This window comes from Eucyclogobius newberryi, unplaced genomic scaffold, assembly GCF_026437365.1.
Source record: "Eucyclogobius newberryi isolate DKJ021-1_F unplaced genomic scaffold, fEucNew1.0.hap1 SCAF_22, whole genome shotgun sequence".
Lineage (NCBI taxonomy): Eukaryota > Metazoa > Chordata > Actinopteri > Gobiiformes > Gobiidae > Eucyclogobius > Eucyclogobius newberryi.
Window position 1 is genome coordinate 6,417,352 of NW_027315857.1, and position 20,808 is coordinate 6,438,159.

Below are 20,808 nucleotides of genomic sequence, written 5' to 3' on the forward strand. Positions count from 1 at the left end.
TTCAGTCAAAGTATTTAGTAAAAGATTTTTTTTTTTATCTTATCTTTTATCTTTATCTTTTAGCTGACCCAATTTTTTAATCATGCCTTATTATTTTTTTCAATTTTGCTATTATATTTGTTGTTTCATGCTGCACCTTATTAAGAAAGTTCCTAGTATGTGAGTCTTGTTTTTATACCGACAATCTTAAAATAATAATAAACCTTTTTCTCATTCTGATTCTGAAATAAAGTGTGCGATATGTATTGAAATTTTAATAATATTGCATACGTTGTTTTGAAGTTAATCAGAATACATAGTTTAAAAAGAATGTTACAAAAAGCTGATTAAAAATACAAGAAGAAAAGTAACAACGTAAACTTTCAAATAAAGGTATATGATTATTTTTCTGCAATTTTGTGATTAATTTTACAAACATTTCACACTTGTCTGATGATTAAATCTCAACACATACATTTTTTTTACTATACTTATACATTTTTTGTCAATATCACTGACCCCTATTCGCACTAACCAATTCATCTTCAGTTTTTGAGAGATTAAAGCGAGCGACTCAGCTGTGACTGACACGCCCGGCTTCGCTCTTTGTTCTCACTTACTCCTTATAAGGACTCCCCTCTGAGCCCCTATTTAAACAGATTTGGCAGAGACAAGACCCAGTGACGGCCCTGCAGGACACCACTGATAAGATTAGATAAGACTGAATGTGCCAAAGCAGAGGTATTTAGCAGCATATATCCAAAGATGGCGTGATTCTATAGGAGATGTGCAGAATTAGAGCCTCAAGTATAGTGTATATAGTACGTGATGAAAACAAAATTAAAAACTAACTTCAAATGTGTATGAAGCTTTAATTCTTCACTTTTATGGTTAAAGGGACTGTGCCGGATTTTTTTCATGCAATAAAGTACAGATGTGTTGTAAAAAATCAGCTCTTTAAGGTCAAAATGAGGTCACTGTGTGCTGTCTGCATCTCACGATAAAGCATCTCTATTGGCCGCAAGGAAGTAACTCTGCTCTGGCTTCTAATAGTTGCAAAAAGTACTTACAAACACATCACCGTGAATAATTAGGATGCCAGGAATGCGTTAGTAAAGTGAGGAATAAATTTAGACTGCTACAAATGATTTAAATCGTTTTTTTTGCGGTTTTATTACAGTAAAATTCTGTTTCCGCGCCTTTAATTGTACTGTTCATCTGTGTTTTGTGTAATATTTGAACCTCAACTAAAACCATTTTAATGAATTCATCAGAAATGTTTTTGAAATTGTCTCAGTAATGTTATTGGTCCACCTCATTGGGAAATAGTACTCACTTTTGTCAATATCGCTCTTACTGTATGCCAAAGTACAGTGGTGATTTGAACATTTTTGGCCTGAGCTTTAGCAGTGATTACAGCACACCTCCAGTCACTAAGTTAATCCTCTTTGTTTGTGTTTCGCTTTGTGTCCTGTATCAGGTTACATGTGGGAATGAAGTGTAGTTAGTTCAGCAGTTCCTTTGTCCCCCCCGAGTTGTGAATACTCAGTCTAATGAAGCCGTGAGCGACTGTAAGTGCATAGCTGTGGGTTTAGCCCTGAAAATTTGCCTGAAATAGAATAGGATTATTGAATAAATGATTAGATTTCACATTCAAGTGCAGTTATCAGGTTCTCAAAGTGGAGGAGTGCAGGGTGGAGTTATGGAGAGATGGCTTAATGCGTTTGGGCTGTCTGCATGTGCCATACTGTACCAACCAATGCTGAGAAGTAACCATAATACACCCTTAAAAGTCGATTTATATTTGGGAAACATGTCCAAGTACACGCATTATGTGACAAGATACAGATGTAATGCTCAATGCGGACATGTTAGCAACTATATTGAAGTTAATCTGGCAACATTTTTCAATATTCATATGAAATTATACATATTTGAAGCAGTCTGGAGCTTTCCAAAAATAATATTGTTGCTCTTCCGTCCATCTTCTTAAACCATAATTTTACAACTTGTTTTCTATGATACAGTGTAAACTCCAACTTATTTTAAGCCTGAATATTCATCAATCACAACAGATTTTCATATAGGTCTTCTTACCTTCTTCTTAGTATGCAGTAAAATTATAGAAGATGACAAAATAAAAGCTAGGGCTGTTCGACCAAATTATTTCTCGGTCGACTACAGACATGCTCTGTGCATCGATAAATTGAAATATCTCAAACGTATTCAGTATTTCTACGATTTGACCATGTATCTTAAGACAAAGTGTACTGACAAGAGACTACAAGATAGCAGTAAACTAGTAAACACTGTGTTCATCTGTTAAATGGACGATAAAACCCCCAAATCACACTTAAATCTTAAGCTTACTTACTCAAAGCAGTCATCCTTCTGCTGTTGTGAACTTAAATCCTTTAAAATTTACTAAAACGATTGACTAATAAGTAATTGACCGAGTTGTTTTGCTCACAGTTTTTGCCAAAAAGAAGAGTGTTACTACCAGACTAGTTACCGCAAGAATCATGACTCTTGAACTCGACAGTTTGACATTCTTTGGCTGGACAAAGAGTTTTATTTGGACCTGATGTATTTCACCTGTCACTTTTGTTCCCATTCTAAACATCTTACAAATACATATGTGTATTGTATTATATATATGTGTGTTGTTTTCCATCCACACACTGTAATCACACCTACATTCATTGACCTTGACATAAAACCACAACATTGCGAGTTTTCTCTTATCAAATATTTGTAGTGTTAGTAATACGTTTGCGTAAAACAATTTTTGAAACATGCACCACTCAGTTTATACAAGATTTCTATTGGCACTGATTCTGTTTTTCTTCTCCAGACAGCCACGTCTACAACAAGAAGTGGCTTTTTATTTCCCACAAACTGACACTAAATACATCATCTTTCACCTCATTACAAATGCTTGTTGACAGCGTAGTAGCGTGTAATGGAAAATGTGCTCCTGAGCCACACTTTACTCTATTTCATCAGCGTTTTTAGCCAGTTTCGTCCAGATTACAGCTGCATTGTATCTCTTCAGTGCTACTTTTTACGTGCACACCAGGGAATGCGCGCTTTACCGACGTGCAAATGTTAGTTCGAGATAACCTTCATTCTTTTGACAGACTTCATCTGCAGTGCACCTGCCGCACTTCAAACCACCCGTCCCTTCCCGGTATTTACATCTGGCATCGGTCGTTTGTCATTCCCCGTGTGCGAGCTCCAACCCCCAGACGACTGCACTTATATTCTAATTTCTTAACGTGTACGTTGTAATCCCCCGCAGAGTCAACAACGTCTCCGGTTGCGAGTTGAAAAGTTCAACGTGTAAAATGGAGGGTAGCGTTTGCGAGGGAGGACGGCCGCAAAACTCGCCCAGTTATAGATTACTGCAACGAATACAACGCACTTAGGGTTTGAAATACGGTTGTTTTGCCTTGCCCAAAGACATGCCATAAGTCTGCCGTTTTCTCTGAAGCTTTAGCCTTGAAAACGGCTGCTTTACCCTTCTCAACTCATTTGTTTCTGTCATGTATCAAGGTAGCTATTTATAACTAGTGGGGCTTAATGAAAAATACATGATCGTTCCCTCTCCTTTGTCTTTCTCAGGTCCGAACGCTATTCGTCAGCGGGCTGCCTCTGGATATCAAACCGCGGGAGCTCTATCTCCTCTTCAGACCATTTAAGGTACGTTTGTATGTTTTAAACGGATGCGGGCCGGCTATTCTTAGGCCCGCGCCGTCTTTCCACCAGTCAATTTGGACCTCCATTAATGGTGATGAAATGAACGGCAATGGAAAAAGAAAAAAGGAAAACTCTGCGGCGGTTTCGAGTGACTGTGTTGCTCGAAGGCAAAGTTCAATCACGTCTTGATCCGTCTAAGCGTCAAGGGTGGAAGAAACAACCCCAAAAAGCGGCTCCCTTTCCCTCGACCCGGGGCAGAGAACAACGCTATTTGTTTCACTTCAATAAAATTCACTCAATCACAACAGTAGTGGCACGTTAACACGCATGGGGGAAGCTTTTTTGGAGCCGTGCCCCGCCGTAATGCTCTTTAATGGAAACAGAAGCGGCACGGTTAAAATGAATAATGGAACAATTGCTATGCATCCAGTCATTCACTTAGATAATGCCGTGGTGGTAGTAAAATGGTTTGTAGCACGAGCGTCGAAAGCCGTAAATCTCAGATCACGGGCAAAGACATAATAATGCGCCTCATATGGTCTTCATTTAGGAGTTGGAGTACCTGACTTAGGCCAAGAATGCCAGAGTAGTTTTATTCTGATGATACAATGATACTATGAAACGCGGTTGATTTAAAACCGTGTTAAAACTGCGAGAATGCGTTCAGTCGGCATCTGATAAACGTTAAGGTTTTGGGAGTTTCAAGGCCAAAGCAAGTCCAGAGTCAAAGAGAAAGTGAAAGTTCAAGTGAAGTTTAAATTCCTTTCAAATCCTTGCACCAAAATACTGAACGTGTACATGTTTTTTGCAACCTATATGATTTTTGTGAATGGTAGTCCTGGTCACAAATGGAGAAAGTGGGTGTTTGTTCCTATAGAATTAAACACTGAATGTACATTTAGCTATCACCTGTATGGAGAACACGGCTTTCTTTTGGTTCAGAGGTGAATGCTTGAATTACTCAGCCACAAATTTATCATAATAAAATAAGAATTAACTCAAAATGCAGAACAGAACACGACCAGAGAGAAAAAAATACAAATACACACCAACTAAACGTCCAAAGAAACAGAATAATGGTGTATTTGAATTGGAATATTGGTCCCACTTGGTCCAAAGTCTTTCAAATGTAATTAAATTAAATCCGAATGTCATATTTTCCATTTGGTGATGTTTGTGATGGCCTTTTTCCCTGCCGCCAAAAGTATGCTCCAAAGGTATCCATTTATTGTGTCCATGGCAGGAGTTTTGAGGCCGAAGTAGTGAGTGGGACGGCGATGTCAAAAACAGTCTGCAGTGCATTGTTAATGTCAGTCCAATATTTCTGAGCAACAGGACGGTCCCAAAACACGTGATGTGGTCTCACATAATATTGTCTAAAACTCAAATATAGTAACAATACAGTAGTAATGCAAATGATAGACTTGTACAATGTTTTAATGGATGATCTTCTTTCAGGTTTCAGTCCAGTTGAGTTTATAGGCTAATGACTACGTTCACACTTTGATATTTTTATGTAGACTTTGTTTGGTCCTGTTCTAGTCCTGGTTTAGTTCTGGTTTAGTCCTGGTTTAGTCCTGGTTTAGTCCTGGTTTAATCCTGGTTTAGCTCTGGTTTATCTCTAATTCATGGGCTGTTCTTTAGAGACAGAAGGTAAAAGAATGCAAAGTATAGCTCTGAATAATAATAGTGACAATAAGATAGGTAAAACAAACAAACAAACAAATAAATAAATAAAAATCTAAACCCAGATTCTAATTGATGCAAAAAACAGTCTTGAAACCAGATACTGAGTTGAGCAGAAATTGATTGATACTGTAAATTGTCTTGATCGTTTTCGGAAATAGTATGACCACATGGTAAATGGTAAACTAAACCCGTAAAAAACATTATTCTTTGTTCTAGGTATGATTTAAATAATATGGAGATGTTAAAGGAACCGATATTTTTTTATTATTTTGTTTTGTGTTAGCGAGTTTTTCCCTTTGTATCATGACAACCTTAGTATGCAAATAAATCTGATGTTTGCAGTCTAAATCACTGCTTAATCTTAATCTAATGAGGGCCGGAGGTGCACAACACACCACTATTGTAACTGCAAAATATCCCCAAAGCCGTTTCAATAAATTGAGTTTGATTAATTTAGACTAGACTAGACTAGGACTAGACTAGGACTGGACTAGGCCTAGACTAGGACTAGACTAGGACTGGACTCGGACTAGACTCGGACTAGACACGGACTGGACTAGGACTAGGACTAGACTAGGACTAGACTAGGACTAGACTCGGACTAGACACGGACTGGACTAGGACTAGGACTAGACTAGGACTAGACTAGGACTGGACTAGGACTAGACTAGGACTAGACTAGTACCAACCAGGTCTGAACCAGGACTAATCCAGAATCAAACAAGGACTAAACCAAGACCAAACCAGGTCTAAACTTGTTCTAACCCAAAATTAAACCTGTAAACAAGATTTCAATATAAACATGTATATATATATATATATATATATATATATATATATATATATATATATATATATTTGGAAGATGGATTGTGAGGATGAATAGCTCTAAATGTTCCAATGTGTCTCTTTGTTGCAGGGCTATGAAGGTTCCTTGATAAAGCTCACCTCTAAACAGGTACTTCTGACTCGTACAGTATATTCACATACACTCTGTAATCACCTGTACTTCTGCTGCTCCTACTACAACTTTACATCTGTCAGCTTTGACATCGGGGACTGTGAGGGATTAGCGCCGTTCAACAGGAAGTTACCTGAACACAAAGAAAAGTTTACAGAACAGGGGGAGGGAGGGGGGCCGGGCAGACGCTGCATCGACTTGCCTTCGGCGCTGGGAAACTCGCCCAAGTCGTCCGCTCCGTTGGGGGGACGTGCGCAGCGAAAGAGAAACTCTTTATTTCAGAGACACATTCACGCTTCGAGGGGAAAACATGACTTTGATTCACAGATGTCCAGAAGTATCACAGTTACTACATAAGTTGTATCTATGTTCGATAGAGACGCGCTCGTTTACAGGGTTTAACGTGGTTTAGATGCAGTGCGGGGAGTGTAATACCAAGAACAAAGCCCTAATCTTTTCTTTGCAATAAGTAAAATCCTGTTGCAAGTAGCGAGAGTTTTCTTTAGTTACACCTTGAGACCAATTATGTTCATCTTGCAAAAAAAACGTAACCCCTCTGATGCAAATTGTGTGTGAAAATGAAAACAAATCCGGGCTAAGCGTGCGCTATCGCCGCTGTTAGCGCGACAAAGAGGCTTTCTCACACATTTAATGAAGTTTAGCTCTGAATTAGAAATGTTGAAGGTGCACCATGTAAATGTTTCTGGTGGAGGGTCCGCCATCTGCTCGTCTCCATGGAGATGTTATTGCTTTCCCTGGAATATTCCACTAATCCACCTTTAATCGAGGTTGGTTGTCACTTCTAATCAGCTTGGAGTCGTTTTAATAGAGAGGAGGGAGGGATGTGACTAGTTTTTTGGTCGAATGACTATAATTAAAAGTCAAAAGTACCTTGCTTATGTTGAAGAAATTGATATTGCAATACTACGGAACATTCCAGGTAAAGAAAACAGCTTGTAAACCGAGATGTTATATATTGCACCTTTAAAATCCTATTGAAATTTGTGTTTTCCTATATTTTCTTTTGTTTTCACTGCCAATTAGCTATTTGCTTCCAAATTAAATTGAAAATATAAAACAAAAGAGCAAAATAGTTTAGTTCAGTCCGCAAACTAAAAAGTCTAATTTGTCATACGTTTTTTTTTTTTTTCATTTTTATAGATTGTCGAAAAAGGCTATTGTAAACAGTGTTAACTACTTGAATTGACTTAACGACAGCACAGATTTATCTCATCCATTTATATGCCTATGGAAAAATCCATAACCGCAAAGTTCAGCTGCTTTGTTGCCTTACTTTGCATCTTTGACTCTGGTTATTGAGAGAAGGATGTCGAAAATGTGGACTATGCAAGTTTGCTATTACACGTTAATGAACACTAAGGACTTTGGTCTGTTTTGAAACTCTTCACCCTGCTCCTCTGCTTTATAATTGTCATTTTTTCACTCGACAGATGTCACCTGATCCGAGACGGCCTTACAAAACACACTCCGGGCCTCACAACTTTGTTTTTTTCCCCTCTCCAGTGAACAGCAGTGATAATTCTCACTAAAACCCATTGATCTTTCTTCTTTTTCAGTCAAACATCGCACAGTTATTTCCTTATATAGCAAGAGCCGCAGCCTTTCTATTTATACTCTGTTACACTCCTGACGTCTTCACATGCCCCTTCGTTGTTTTTACCCCTCCTCCTCTTCTTCTCCCCCCCCTCTTCTTTTTCTCCCGTTGTACAAAATTCCCATAACCCGCCGAGGCTTTTCCAGATCACAGGCAGCAGCGCGACCCCTTGGGAGCAACATGTTTAGCGATTTCAGTTTCTTCTCTCGCTCTGCAGCATAATACTGCGTCTTTTTATGTTCAACGAAAGTCAGAAGACAAAAGAAGTTTTACTAGAAGTAGAAAGAGTTATAGTTTTTTGTTTTTTGTTTTATTCTCCACACTTCACATCAAAGAGACTAAAAGCTCAGCCTGTCACGATAATGAATAGATCGACTTATCGTTCAATGAATGACGCTTATTAGAATAATATTTTTGCGACTCAGTATTTATCATGTGTACATATTCTTTGCAGTAGTGTTGATCTTTTTGTACTTATTTTGTTGTACAATACGTTTGGAGCTGTAGTTGAATAATTCACTTCTATGACTCATTACAGCTACAAACTAACTGCGTAAGTGTTACATTCTGGTATTTGTTTGTTTCAACTCAAAACTTTTTTTATGATATCCTACATTTAAAGAAGGGTTTTCTGGATTATCCTCCTCAAGGGATTTTGTGTAGTTGTAGTTTCAATATTATCACAAGCATTTCTATTGCAATGTATTCCTTTTATTTTTGTTTTTTTATGAACAAAAACAGACATAAAACAGCAAAACACTGGTAACTAAACCATGCATGAGCTAGACCAGGACTAAACTAAAACTAGAACAGAAAAAAGGCTGTTTTTCTGTCAACATCAGGACAAAACTGGGTTCAAACCAGGACTAAACCAAAACAAGTCGGAACGTAACCTTAAACAATTATTACTCAAGAATTCTAAAGCCGCAAAATCCCACCAAAATTATAAACTCTATTCGTTAGTGTCTGCAATTTTCACAGAAGTTGTTAATTTGACTCTAAAGCTCAGATCTCCTTGTACTTCATCAAGAAAACAACCACAAAACACCATTGCAAAGAAAATATACACATGATGATAAATATTGGACTTTAAAAAATATGGTCGCTGCTATTATCTACTGAACAATAAGATGATGAAAGTAACCAAATTCAGGATTCAAGAAATGTATTTGCCATTTGTGCACATTCAAAAGTCCGTGCACATTCGAGTTCTTGTGCAGGACTCTCAGGGGCTCAAGTACAACGGCTTTAGAAGTGCCTTTGAAACCAAAACATTCGAGAAATATGCCCCAGTCAATATTCAGCCATTTAAGTAGGCCCATAATTTGAAAGTGTTAGCGCAAAGACGATGGATGAACTCGTGTTTGTTTGGATTGATTTCGACGTTTACTCTAACAATATGTTTCACGTTGACTTGAGTTCAGATTCGGTGGACAACCTTTCTCAGTTTCCATTTCTGACACGCCTGATTCATCGCAGCCTCTCTAATGGACTTGTTTTGAAACGCAATACACTAAATCAATATGCCCAGATTACTGACTGACAGGCACGTATTAGAAAACCCTTAGAACCACCGTCCGCCCTCTTCATTTCTTTTCCTTTTTGAGCTTTTTCCGCCTCCGCCTGTCTCTTTTATTCCTCTTGTGCGTCTTCCGTCCCGCTCATTGCCCATATTTGGAGCTGAACGATGAACTCTGCTTGTAAAATGTGAGTGTCCGGTGAGCGTTTCCCGCCCCCCCACCTCCACTCCTCCTCGCCTCCTCGCCTCCTCTCTCTCTTCTCCCAGCGTAAACAGGAGTCGATGGACGGGAAGAGTAAAATAATAAAGCCCAAGTGCACGCGCCTGACACTCACCGACAGAAATGCCGACTCAGTATTGTGCTGTTAACCACGTTTTCTTGTCTTTTTGTTCTGTCTGCCCGTCTCCCCAGCCGGTGGGGTTTGTCAGCTTTGACAGCCGATCAGAGGCGGAGGCTGCTAAGAATGCCTTGAACGTAAGTGTCATGCCCCCTCCACATCTACAAGCTCAGCAACGGCGCATATCCGGAGACGACTTTTGCTTTTGCACGCGTGTTGTAGGAGAAAGCATTTCCAAGTACAAGTACATAGTAAGCATGGAATGAGTCATGCGTCATAATTATCTTGGTCAGAATTACAGCAATTATAAATAATATTGTGATAATTGTTGGAGTTGCTGATGGTTTGATAAAGACACAGAATTACAGTTTATAAAGACATTTATATAAAAATACATGGTTTTATTATAAGTTCTTTAGTTAAAAGACAAACATGATCTTGATTTAAAAAAACAAAAACACATTATAGTAGTTGTATTTGTTGCAGGATTTGTAGTGGTAGTAGTAGCATTTGTAATCTTTAAAAGTAGTAGTAGTGATAGTATTTGTAGTACTAGTATCTGGCTGTACCAGTATTTGTTACAAAAATAATTGCAATAAAAATAATATTACTGTGATTATTAAAGTTGCTGACAGTTAAAATATGACAAAGATTTACTTGAAATACTTTACACGACATGTATTTAGGATGAAGACGTTGATAATTTCTCGTGATTAATACAAAAACAATTAAATTAAAACAATAATAAGCTTGAATAAGTATATTTTTATTTCTTAATCTGGGTTAGGGTTAGGGTTAGGTTAGGGTTAGGGTTAGGGTTAGGGTTAGGTTAGGGTTAGGGTTAGGGTTAGGGTTAGGTTAGGGTTAGGTTAGGGTTAGGGTTAGGGTAAGGGTTAAGGTATCTTTAGCGATTTTAACGACTGTCAAAAAAGTTAACACAATCAATTATTAGTTTACTTTTGTGGAAACAAGGAGGGAAAAAAACAATGCATAATCTTCCACTTAGGTATAAGAAGCGTTTAATTGCAAAAACAGATATCTCGTTTTGAGACTTGTTCCACCAATGTTTAGGTTGTTTTATGGCATCTTTTACACATATGATTAATAATATTTTAGTTGAGGGGATTTTTTCAAGAAGGAATGGAAAAATATTTTTATTGCACTGAAATAGATTTGACTTTTGAAAACACTTCTAGACAAAGGGTTAATTGTAAACCTTCCTTTCATTTCTTTGAAATTACATGTATCAGTTTTTGCAAATGAACTCTGAGAAGTCAACAATTCCAGCTCTAACAAAGGTCAAATTTAAACTGAAATTGTGTTTATGGTAATTACTTACTCAATTGAATAACCTGCCCTGCACGTTTGAAACAATAAGCATTTTAACTTTGAGTTAAAATGAGACGGAGCTGGTTGAACTTACATTATAATTATCTTCATTGAAAAATGTAAATTAAATTAAAATAAATAGCAGGTTATGGTTAGGTTTTAGGCTATGAAGTAATTCAGTTGTATCATCTGGATTTATTAGAAAAACAAAACGTTTTGACTCTCATCCAAGAGTTATTCTCAATCTGCAACTTGAGTCTGGGAACTCTGGTTTTATATGCTACTCTGACTTTGGCTCCCTCCTCACTGAGTACTTTCTCTTTTTTAAGAGAAAGTAAGGATTCTCTTTGTTGATAAAAACTACTTCAGACCGAAATGGAGGTTTAAGATTCAACCTTCCGGTTGTATATAATAGTGTTTTGAAACCCTGGGGCGGCAGACGCCCGGGGCATTCCGCTGCTAATCAGGTACTCTGTGGCCGGTGGGCAGGTCCTACTCAGAGTAGGATAAATATCTGAGTTCCCAGACTCGATTCGCAGATTGAGAATGATTCTTGGACCAGACGATACAACAGATTATTTTCTACAAAGGAACAATCCTGGACGAATGAGGGATCACACCAACTTGATGCTATGAAGTCATTTATTTTATAACAAATTAAGTTTTTGAAGAAGTTATGGTTGTGTAGTGTGATTTTTACTTCCTTTAAAAAGCTGTCCAAAGCTGTGTCTGTGAAGTACTTTGTGTCGTAAAACAAAATACTTTCCCTCAGCACTCCCCCATACATCCTGCAAGGTCACTGACTTTCAACACAGGAAAATTAGTTCTTCCTCCACGTAGAAATTGCAGATATTGATCTAGGGTTTTTGTTTTAATCTCACTTATTGTAGCGTTGCCTTGATGAGTCAAAACAGCAGCAGTCCTCATCTGGCTTTATTCTTCTATTTTCACACACTGCTATATTTGCCGTCTTTTGTTTAACGCCTAGATACACCAGCCAGAGTTCTTTTAACTCATGTCACTGTCACTAAAGAAGACACCGTTTTATCACAACTCCAAAGTACGACAACTTCGAGAGGAGTCGGTCAACTTCTCAGATGTGTCGCGTTCGTGCGCTTCAAAGGCGAATCAAAGCGAGTTGAGAGAAGGATAGAAATTATCATCTGATTATGTGCCAACAATAGTGAGACTGTTTGCTGAAAACGACTCGGTGGGAATGAGAATTGAGCTTGTTTTTGGGGGGGAAGCTGGATCCCCCGAGTCATATGGAGATAAGGCAGAGTTTTCAAACACCTATCTGCATATCAGAGTAGAGGAAAGGCAGGAAAAGCTCAACTATAATACCCAGAAAGTGCAGATTCTGTGTATTATGGAGCTTAAAGTAATGGTAAAGATTAGGTTGGATTAGGTACAATTTAGTTCAGGGGTAAATGCTATCTACTACAACTAATATTTCAAGATAAGCACCGTCATACGCTTGAGAAACTTTGAATTTGCTCTTTCTCACAGTGACAAGGATTTTACCCCCAAGTCTAGGATCTAACCAGGAATCTCATAGTAGAAGGGCAAAAGCATCATCTCCTATTGAGACACAAAGCACTCTCGTATTAAATAGTCAATAATCTATTTCAGGATTCAGACGATGTTTGAAATCCACACTGAAGATGTAAATTCTGACTTTGTTGTAGAGCTTGGCGATATGGCCAACATATTAACAATAATTTTACTCTCTCATTGATAGAAATGACTTTCGATTAGGGCCCAATATTGACTCATCAAGGTCACAATATTGCATTAACACAAGGTTCTCCATTGAACAGAAAAGTACAGTGTGCTAAATTTAAAAAAAGTTCTAAAATAGTCTCGATTTAATCTTGGTTTTGTCAATGTGAAGCTTTTGTTTTTGTAAATTACTGCACTTTAGTTTCAAGTGTAAATAATATTCAACTTGTACAACCGCAAATATTATCACTGGAATAAAAAAATACTCTTTCATGAACAGAAATAAGTAATCAGTGCAATTTTGAACAAAGGAATTGTCAAGCTTATTTCTCCAAAGTCTGAATTCTGCTCCAAACCACATGATTTCACCGTCAGAGGCTTCGAACGACCCAAGCTGATTTACCGATCTCGATTCAGTAAGAAATCAGTGAATTGCACATCGTTACTTTGTCGCAGCAACTAACAAATAAAGACTCGCCGACACATTAAGCGAATTCGGCAAGTCCTACACAGAAATTGACGCCATTCTCCGCATCATTAAAATCAGAAGTTAAAAGGATTAGATGAATCAAGGGGCAGATCTGATGGCTCTGAAAGGTGTTCAAACTGAGCCTCATTATGAACATGTTCTTATTAGGCCTCAGAATGGCAGAGGCCGTGAGCGCACTGAGCCCCTTATATCCCAGTTAATTCCCCTCTCCCTTCACGAGAAGACCTGCAGGAGAATTTGACTGCAGAGAACTTTCAACGCTCTCCCCCTTTATTGATCTGACCCCTCTGCGTTTCACAGACAATCAAAGGAGGTTAATTAGAGGCTGTTTATGGGGCGGCTGAAATGAGTTTTCGCGGCGTTACTTACGAGGCTCGGTTGGACGACGCTGCGTTATGTCCCGCGTGAAGTATGGGCCTTCGGGTTTGTTACATGTCTTAGTTTTCCTCAAGCGAGAGTAATTGAGGAAACAAAAAGATTTACACTGTAGAACATGGCCAAACTGTAAAGCCGCGTTCACTCTGGGACCGAGTGTGTCCAGTTTGATGGAATTAAGAGAAACCAAACAAATCAAACTCATGTATAAAGTGTTTCTCAAGAAATCAACGTAAATCAGAGTATCCTCTAAATCTGTTTGCTAGTAACAAGTTTTACTATTACATATTCTTTAAAAAAAATAGAACAAATTCAAGCAAAAAACAAGACAGAGATGGAACATAAACACAGCAGGTATGAATCATCAAATGTGTGGCATGATTATGTATTTTGGCATATTTGTCCAGTGTCCATTTTCAAATAAACTGCAATGGAAATTTTTATTTTACATCTTATGATTAATCATGTTTGAGCTCAGTTCTTGGCTGTTGGTTTATTCTGTGTCATCCACCATCTAATTCTTAATATAATTCTATAATTTTCATGTATTATTTATTGACAAGAGTTTTATGTCCCAGATGCATCGTTTTAAAGTCAAGTGGGTTGTTCAAATTTAAAATGATTAGCAGTTCTTATTAATGTCAAACACTTTCTTCAAGGTATAAACATTACTGCAAAAAAATGTAAGCACTCTAAAACTAGTTGTCTTTATCCTCGTTGCGCCTCTGGAATCTAGCTTTTAAGGGTCAGTTCAAAACCTTTTTATTCAGTCAGGCCCTTTAATTACAGTTACTTTAGAGACTGATTTCACTGTATATTGTTGTATGTGTATCGCTCACTGTAAGTTTTGTGTTTTATTATTTTATTCTGTGTTTTTGTGAAGCACTTTGTTACCGGTACTTACTTACTTACTTACTTACTTACTTACTTACAATCTATTTATTTAAATGTCTGTAGTAGTCGCAGGGTAAAAATAACCCCCAAAAACAATTAACCTTACGTTACTACAAACTATATACTAAACATATTTTTGGAAGAAAAAACACCAATTAAAAAGGGAGCAAAGTTGAGATTTTGTTGCATTTGCAGTGCTGGTTTTCCATGTTTTTAAGCACACAGTTGTAAAGAAATAATGCCTGGTTTTATTTTCCAAACCTCAATCACCATTAAATGTATTATTAAATCAGATATATCATTGTAAACATAGATAAAGAATGACTTTGCCGTGCTTAATCTGAATCCCGGCATGTCAGGAATCATCCCGGCACCTCTGCAGTATTTATGGCTCGGTCCTGAACACTGGTTCTCACTTAAGCTTCTGCCAAACACGGGATTTGATGTTTGATATTAGATTACAGTTACAGAGTTCAGTGGGTATGGTAGACAAACCCCTTCTGGCCCACTGCGCAGAGGCCATACCGCTACGACGTGCCAGGTCTGTCATGATTTTCATTTGCGAGCGTCGTCTGTCTTCACGAACGTCCCAACCAGAATAACTACTTAATCCGATTACAGCAAACGACACATTGTAAAAGACTGGCAAGATCCCACCTACTTCCTGGTATTTTCTGAGTCATAAAGATGAGGTGGCAAAAAGGGTTTGTTCCCAGGAAATTCTCTCTGAGTCAAAATTGTTGCCAGAAGCCACGCATTTTATCAGCATGTGGGTAAAATGGACATTGCAGAGCGAATCGGCGTGTAGCTATACTCCGCCTTCAAACAACCTGTGAGGTCTGTCATTATACACAGCGTCATTAGTTTAGCGGCGAAGAGGGAAAAAAAACAATGTCTTTATGAGGTTACTGTTTCCAAAGCAAAGCGTTTGCCAAACTAATCTTTAACCTTATTAAGAGTGGTCATGTGGTGAACCCTAATCTCTCTTACAGTCATTCTCAAGGGTCTTCTTTTAGCAATCCTCCAAGAAACCAGCCCGTCTAAGTAGTAGCACAAGATTAATAACACAAAGCGATGAATAGTTTATTTAGCGAAATTTGTCTGCAGTCAATAACTCGCGTCGTAAAATGTCATGTTGTACTTGGAAATGCTTTGAAAGTAAATTTAATACACGCAAACGGTGATGATTTTATAGTAATTCCTGCGGTTTTGCACAGCCTGTTCCTCCTGCTTTGATCAGCTCTATAAAACTATGCTGAAAGCCCTCGGAGGAAGCCATTTTTCCCTCTGACCACTTGTGCTCCTTTTCGCCTTTGATCGCAGGGCGTCCGGTTTGATCCAGAAATCCCTCAAACTCTGCGGTTGGAGTTTGCCAAGGCCAACACCAAAATGGCCAAGAACAAGCTGGTTGGCACTCCGAACCCGCCTCCGTCCCAGCAGAGCCCCGGGCCACAGTTCATCAGTAGAGATCCATGTGAGTACAACCTTCAGCGAGCCGTCTGTCCGCGAGATCTTCCTGAAACGGCTGCTGCCTTTTAAGCCGCCAGGTTTTCTGGTTTTACTTTTTGGACCGGCTGTTTATTTTTGTCTTCCAGCTGTGACTTGAAATGAATCTGAAGACAGGGCCTATAAAAAAGAAAAGAAAAATGGTTGCTCATCAGAGAACCGTTATTCTTTCAGAGGAGTTGTATTAATAGTAACTCACAGACGCTGGGTTATTGCTTGTTAACCGTATTGGAACTTGGCTGAATCATCTTTATGTGTCGTAAATGCCATTTTATCTGCACATGACAATGATGGACATAGCTTCTGGTTTGGCGACAAAGGGCTTTCGGCTGGAGTTGTCCAAATTTGTTGTTATTGTTTCTTGGGTCGTTCCAATTCATATCCACAACAACAAGACTTTCTTAAAGAACACGTATTATGCATTATTTGTACTTTTATCAGCCTTCAAACATGCTCTTGAGTACCTTTCGCTTTGACATTTCATGTTTAGAGCTTAAAATAATGTATGTATTGAAAAGCACACATCACTTATTCAATCAGTCGGGTTGTCGTCGGGATGGGTGTTGGCACTCCATCTACTGGCAGCAGAAGGAATTACCATTACGAAACCCAGCTTGTAGTTTGACGGCAGAAATGCTTAGAACGATTCTGGCGATTATTTATGGTGTGAGCGGACTTGCTTTTCCACAGATCCGACCTGTAACTTTGCGGAGCGGCGTCACCGGTTTGTCTCTATAATAACAACATACGTGTAATGCCGTGCTGTGGAATATTCTCGACAAAAGGGACATTACATCTTCAAGGAGACGACCTGGTTTATGTAATTTGATTAATCATTTATATTTAGTCTAGTGGAATTTGCTAATGCTGCCTTGTACCTTTCCCCCATTAAGTTAAACATTTTGCAAGTGGTTAGGCGTTTAGCAAGAATCAGCTATCGATGGTTGAACATAGGCCAGCTGTGGTTGTACATTCCAGTGTAATGACGAAAGCGCTCTGTGTGTGTGTTTTCTCATTGGCAGAGTGTGTGCGTTACCCTGGGCGCAGGGAAGGAAACCATTAATGAAAGCATGACGTAATGTGAAGGAGAGAAATTGCTGTCATTTCCTGATAAGGCGCGTTCAAATCGGGCATTTTTCTGATCACGCGTCGATAAGTCGTTACCAGGAGACGCCAGGGAAATGTTTGTCAAAATTGGCAGTTATCTGATTTTTGAGCGTCATTATGCAAAGTCTGCGTTCATGAGCTTTGGACCATGTTACAATGGTTTTCCCACATTCGCATACTCTGGTTTGTGTTTTCTTTGATTCGTGCATGTTTGAGTAATCGTGTATTTTGCGTGTGAGTGCTCAGAATATCTGCACTTATGAGCGCAAAATGTGCTTCGGTGAAATGCCACTATGAAGAGGCGGGGCCAGCAGCAGAAGCAGCTTCGAACAGGAAGTATCAAGCAGCTTTAGATCGATGTTGATGTTCTCAGTGAACTAAATGAATGAGGGTCAGCAATATTGACAAAAATGAATATCTCATATACCATATTTTCCGGACTATAAGTCGCACCAGTCAAAAAATGCATATTAGAGAAGAAAAAACATATATAAGCTGCACTGGAGTATGAAATGCGGTTGCAAGTGTGAAAATGACAAATAATATCACATATAAGTCGCTCCGGAGAATAAGTATAAATATAAGTCGCACCGCGGCCAAAACTATGAAAAAAGGTGCGACTTATAGACTTATTTTCTTTTTTTGCATTATTTTAGTCACAATAATCAGATTTTAACAATGCATCAGAAATGTGCTTAAATGTGGTGGTAAATCCATAACATTTACATCTAAAAGGCTGAAATATCACTTTATAGACTTTTTTTCGAGGTTTATTTTCTTAATTATAGACAATATACTTTATATTTAAATGCTGCATGTCTCCAGAACAGCAATGCGATACAACACATTTTTCAATATACCTGTCACCTCTGGATAATTAGTAACTAAATACTAGGGAAGAACATACAGTAATGTCTTCTTTGGCGCTCACGTTGTACCTCTCGCCTTTGTCACCCTTCTCTGCACTTCACCGGTAAATCATCACCTGGTTTTTCTTCCTCTAAAAGTTGGCACGAGGAAGCGAGTTCAGATTATCGTCACCCGTGTCTCACCTCTGCCGGCACCCTCCCCTTGCCCATCCACCGGCCCCACCTCACCGCACTCCTCCTCTTCTTCTTTCCACAGATGAGCTCACAGTGCCTGCTCTCTATCCCAGCAGCCCAGACGTGTGGGCGTCATACCCGCTGTACCCGGCGGAGCTGTCGCCGGGCCTCCCTCCTGCTTTCACCTACCCCTCCTCGCTCCACGCCCAGGTAAAAGCACCACTGGCCCAGAGCACCCGCACCACCCGCAGCACCCGCACCCACCTGCACCCACCTTCACCACCTGCACCACCTGTACCACCTGTACCACCTGTACCACCTGCACCACCTGTACCACCTGTGCCACCTGTACCACCTGCACCACCTGCACCACCTGTGTCTCTGCCGTCTCACATCCCCACGGCATGTTAATACTATGCCAAGGGTGATGTTATGATATTATGGGCGATTATAAATGTCTTGAAGTATTGAACAAATTGTAAATAGACTTTGAAATTAACCAAAAAACTGAAGAGATGTTTTTGTTTTTTTTATATATTTTTAGGTTATTTTTTTGTCTTGCAGCAATCTTGATTTTCGAAACTCAGACTTGATATTCAACATTGATTTTAGTGTCAGTGATAAAAACAAAACTTTTTAGAAAAAAGTCTGTGATTTTAGTCGAAAAACAATTGTCGTTTCTTTAAAAGTATCATGTTATCTTATACCAGCTCTGATATAGATAAAGACCATTCTTAAAACTATAATATGTTTGTTTTATAAAAAAATGTCTTTATTGATACGTGTTCGAAGTATCTCGTTTTGATACCAGTTTTAGTATCAATTAGTATCTCGGTATCGATTTTTAACAATCCTTTTGCAGATTTAAGTTGTTGTTTTTTATCATAGACTATATTATATTCTGTCATCCTTTTGCATATCTACAAAGCAACAAATGTGATATCATGCATTCATTTCCATAGAGACGGATCCACCACCAGAAAAGTTACACAGTGCACCCTTTGTGTTGCTTTTTGTTACGGCATGAAATCCTTAACACAAAAACACTAAAATTAACGATCGTTCTTTGTGTCTTTTTTGCCAATTACCGGACACCGCGCTTCACAAAATCATGTGTGAAAACGGGTGTTATTACAGCATCATTAATTAAAGCTCCGACCGCGCTGCTTGTTATTGAGGCGCTCTAATCTCTTCTGCGAGTTCACGTCAGAGTTCAGGATCGATCTCCGCTCGCGAAGCCCGTTTTGCTCCTTCTACTGTTTCACATTCTCGTTCTGCCGATGGGTTTTCAGGCTTTTTATTGATCCTCATTCCTTATTTAGCCTCAACACGGAGACTTCACTTTTGGACAGTTCTTCTCTCATCTTTTGTTATTTTCCATATCGTTCATATAGAGTTATTAAAACACAAAGAGCCCAGAGCTAAGACGGCGGATGATGTCAGAATCCGAATGAGGCGAAAGTGTTAAGTTAGCATTTTTGGAGAGGCGTGGAGCTCGTGCACACGGCTCGTTCATGCAAGCAAAACCAGCAAATTCGCACGGTTTTAATAGCAATAAAGCACATGTGACCACAGTATGTCTATGGAAATCCGTATCTAATAACTTGAAATTAATTTGTGTCTATAGAATGTACACTACTTGGTAACACTTTAAAACAAGGCTCCTTAGTAAACTATTTATAATTAATAAGCACTTGTTATTTGTTTAAATGCATTTACTATCATTTGTCCTTGGCTTACATTACCTTAAATGTTAATACGGCATTACCCAAAAAACATGTGATCGTTAATAAATGCCGTATAAGTCCGTATAAACAAATAACTAGTGCTTATTAATGCATTATAAATAGTCTACGTTTTGTTTTAAATTTGCATTACCCAATACTTTTAACATATGAATGCAGTTAAAGGTGTACTGTGTACCTTTTCTACTCCATGGAGCTGTTATGGCGTGTTATGCCTCTTACACAGTACAGCATTTAACCTATTATCTCCATGGAAACGAGGGAGTGATGCTGTCAGAGAGGGAGGCCTGCTCACAATAAAAATAATAATGCAGGTTTTTCCAGTTTGTTTATTTATTTTTTTGTATAGAGATGTATAAGATAGTTCATAGATTCTATAAAATTACTAAATTAATACATCTGAATGCTCAATTTTCAGATCCTACCTCCTACCTATTTTTTTATCCATCTTCTTGATATTTTTAGCACACGTTGCATATATATATATCAAACTCCACCTTTTCCACGCAATGACAAGCAAGTGTTTGGCTTTTTGAGCATGTAGGTCTGATCTAAAGGAAGAAAAATCCATAGTAGTGCCCCGCGCTCCCATTAGCCGCTATGGTAATCATGGCTTTTATCTGGTAATAGCATTAAGCGTGGCATTCGAGGGAGCTCTTCAAACTGCTGGTCAACGTCAGGGGAAATTCATATGGACACACATTGTAAGAGTACATCATATATATTTAAATCACTGCTGGTGCATTTATAACAGTTCACTCATAGTTGGCCTTAATGTGATCGTCTGTAGCAGTAGT

At 38.6% G+C, this 20,808-nt stretch overlaps 1 protein-coding gene across 5 annotated transcripts in view; it reads left to right on the top strand.

The window, feature by feature from the left end:
- LOC140372057 (RNA-binding protein with multiple splicing-like) overlaps window positions 1-20,808 on the top strand; it is a 55,393-nt gene that overhangs the window by 19,905 nt on the left and 14,680 nt on the right. For 3 of the 5 annotated variants that reach the window (XM_072459325.1, XM_072459324.1, XM_072459326.1), the window contains exons 2-5: window positions 3,604-3,681; window positions 6,287-6,325; window positions 9,875-9,937; window positions 15,934-16,084. In XM_072459325.1, the coding sequence (XP_072315426.1) occupies window positions 3,604-3,681; window positions 6,287-6,325; window positions 9,875-9,937; window positions 15,934-16,084 (331 nt within the window). Of the gene's footprint in view, window positions 1-3,603; window positions 3,682-6,286; window positions 6,326-9,874; window positions 9,938-15,933; window positions 16,085-18,348; window positions 18,477-20,808 lie in introns of all 5 variants that reach the window. The other 2 variants (XM_072459323.1, XM_072459322.1) reach the window with 1 other exon arrangement.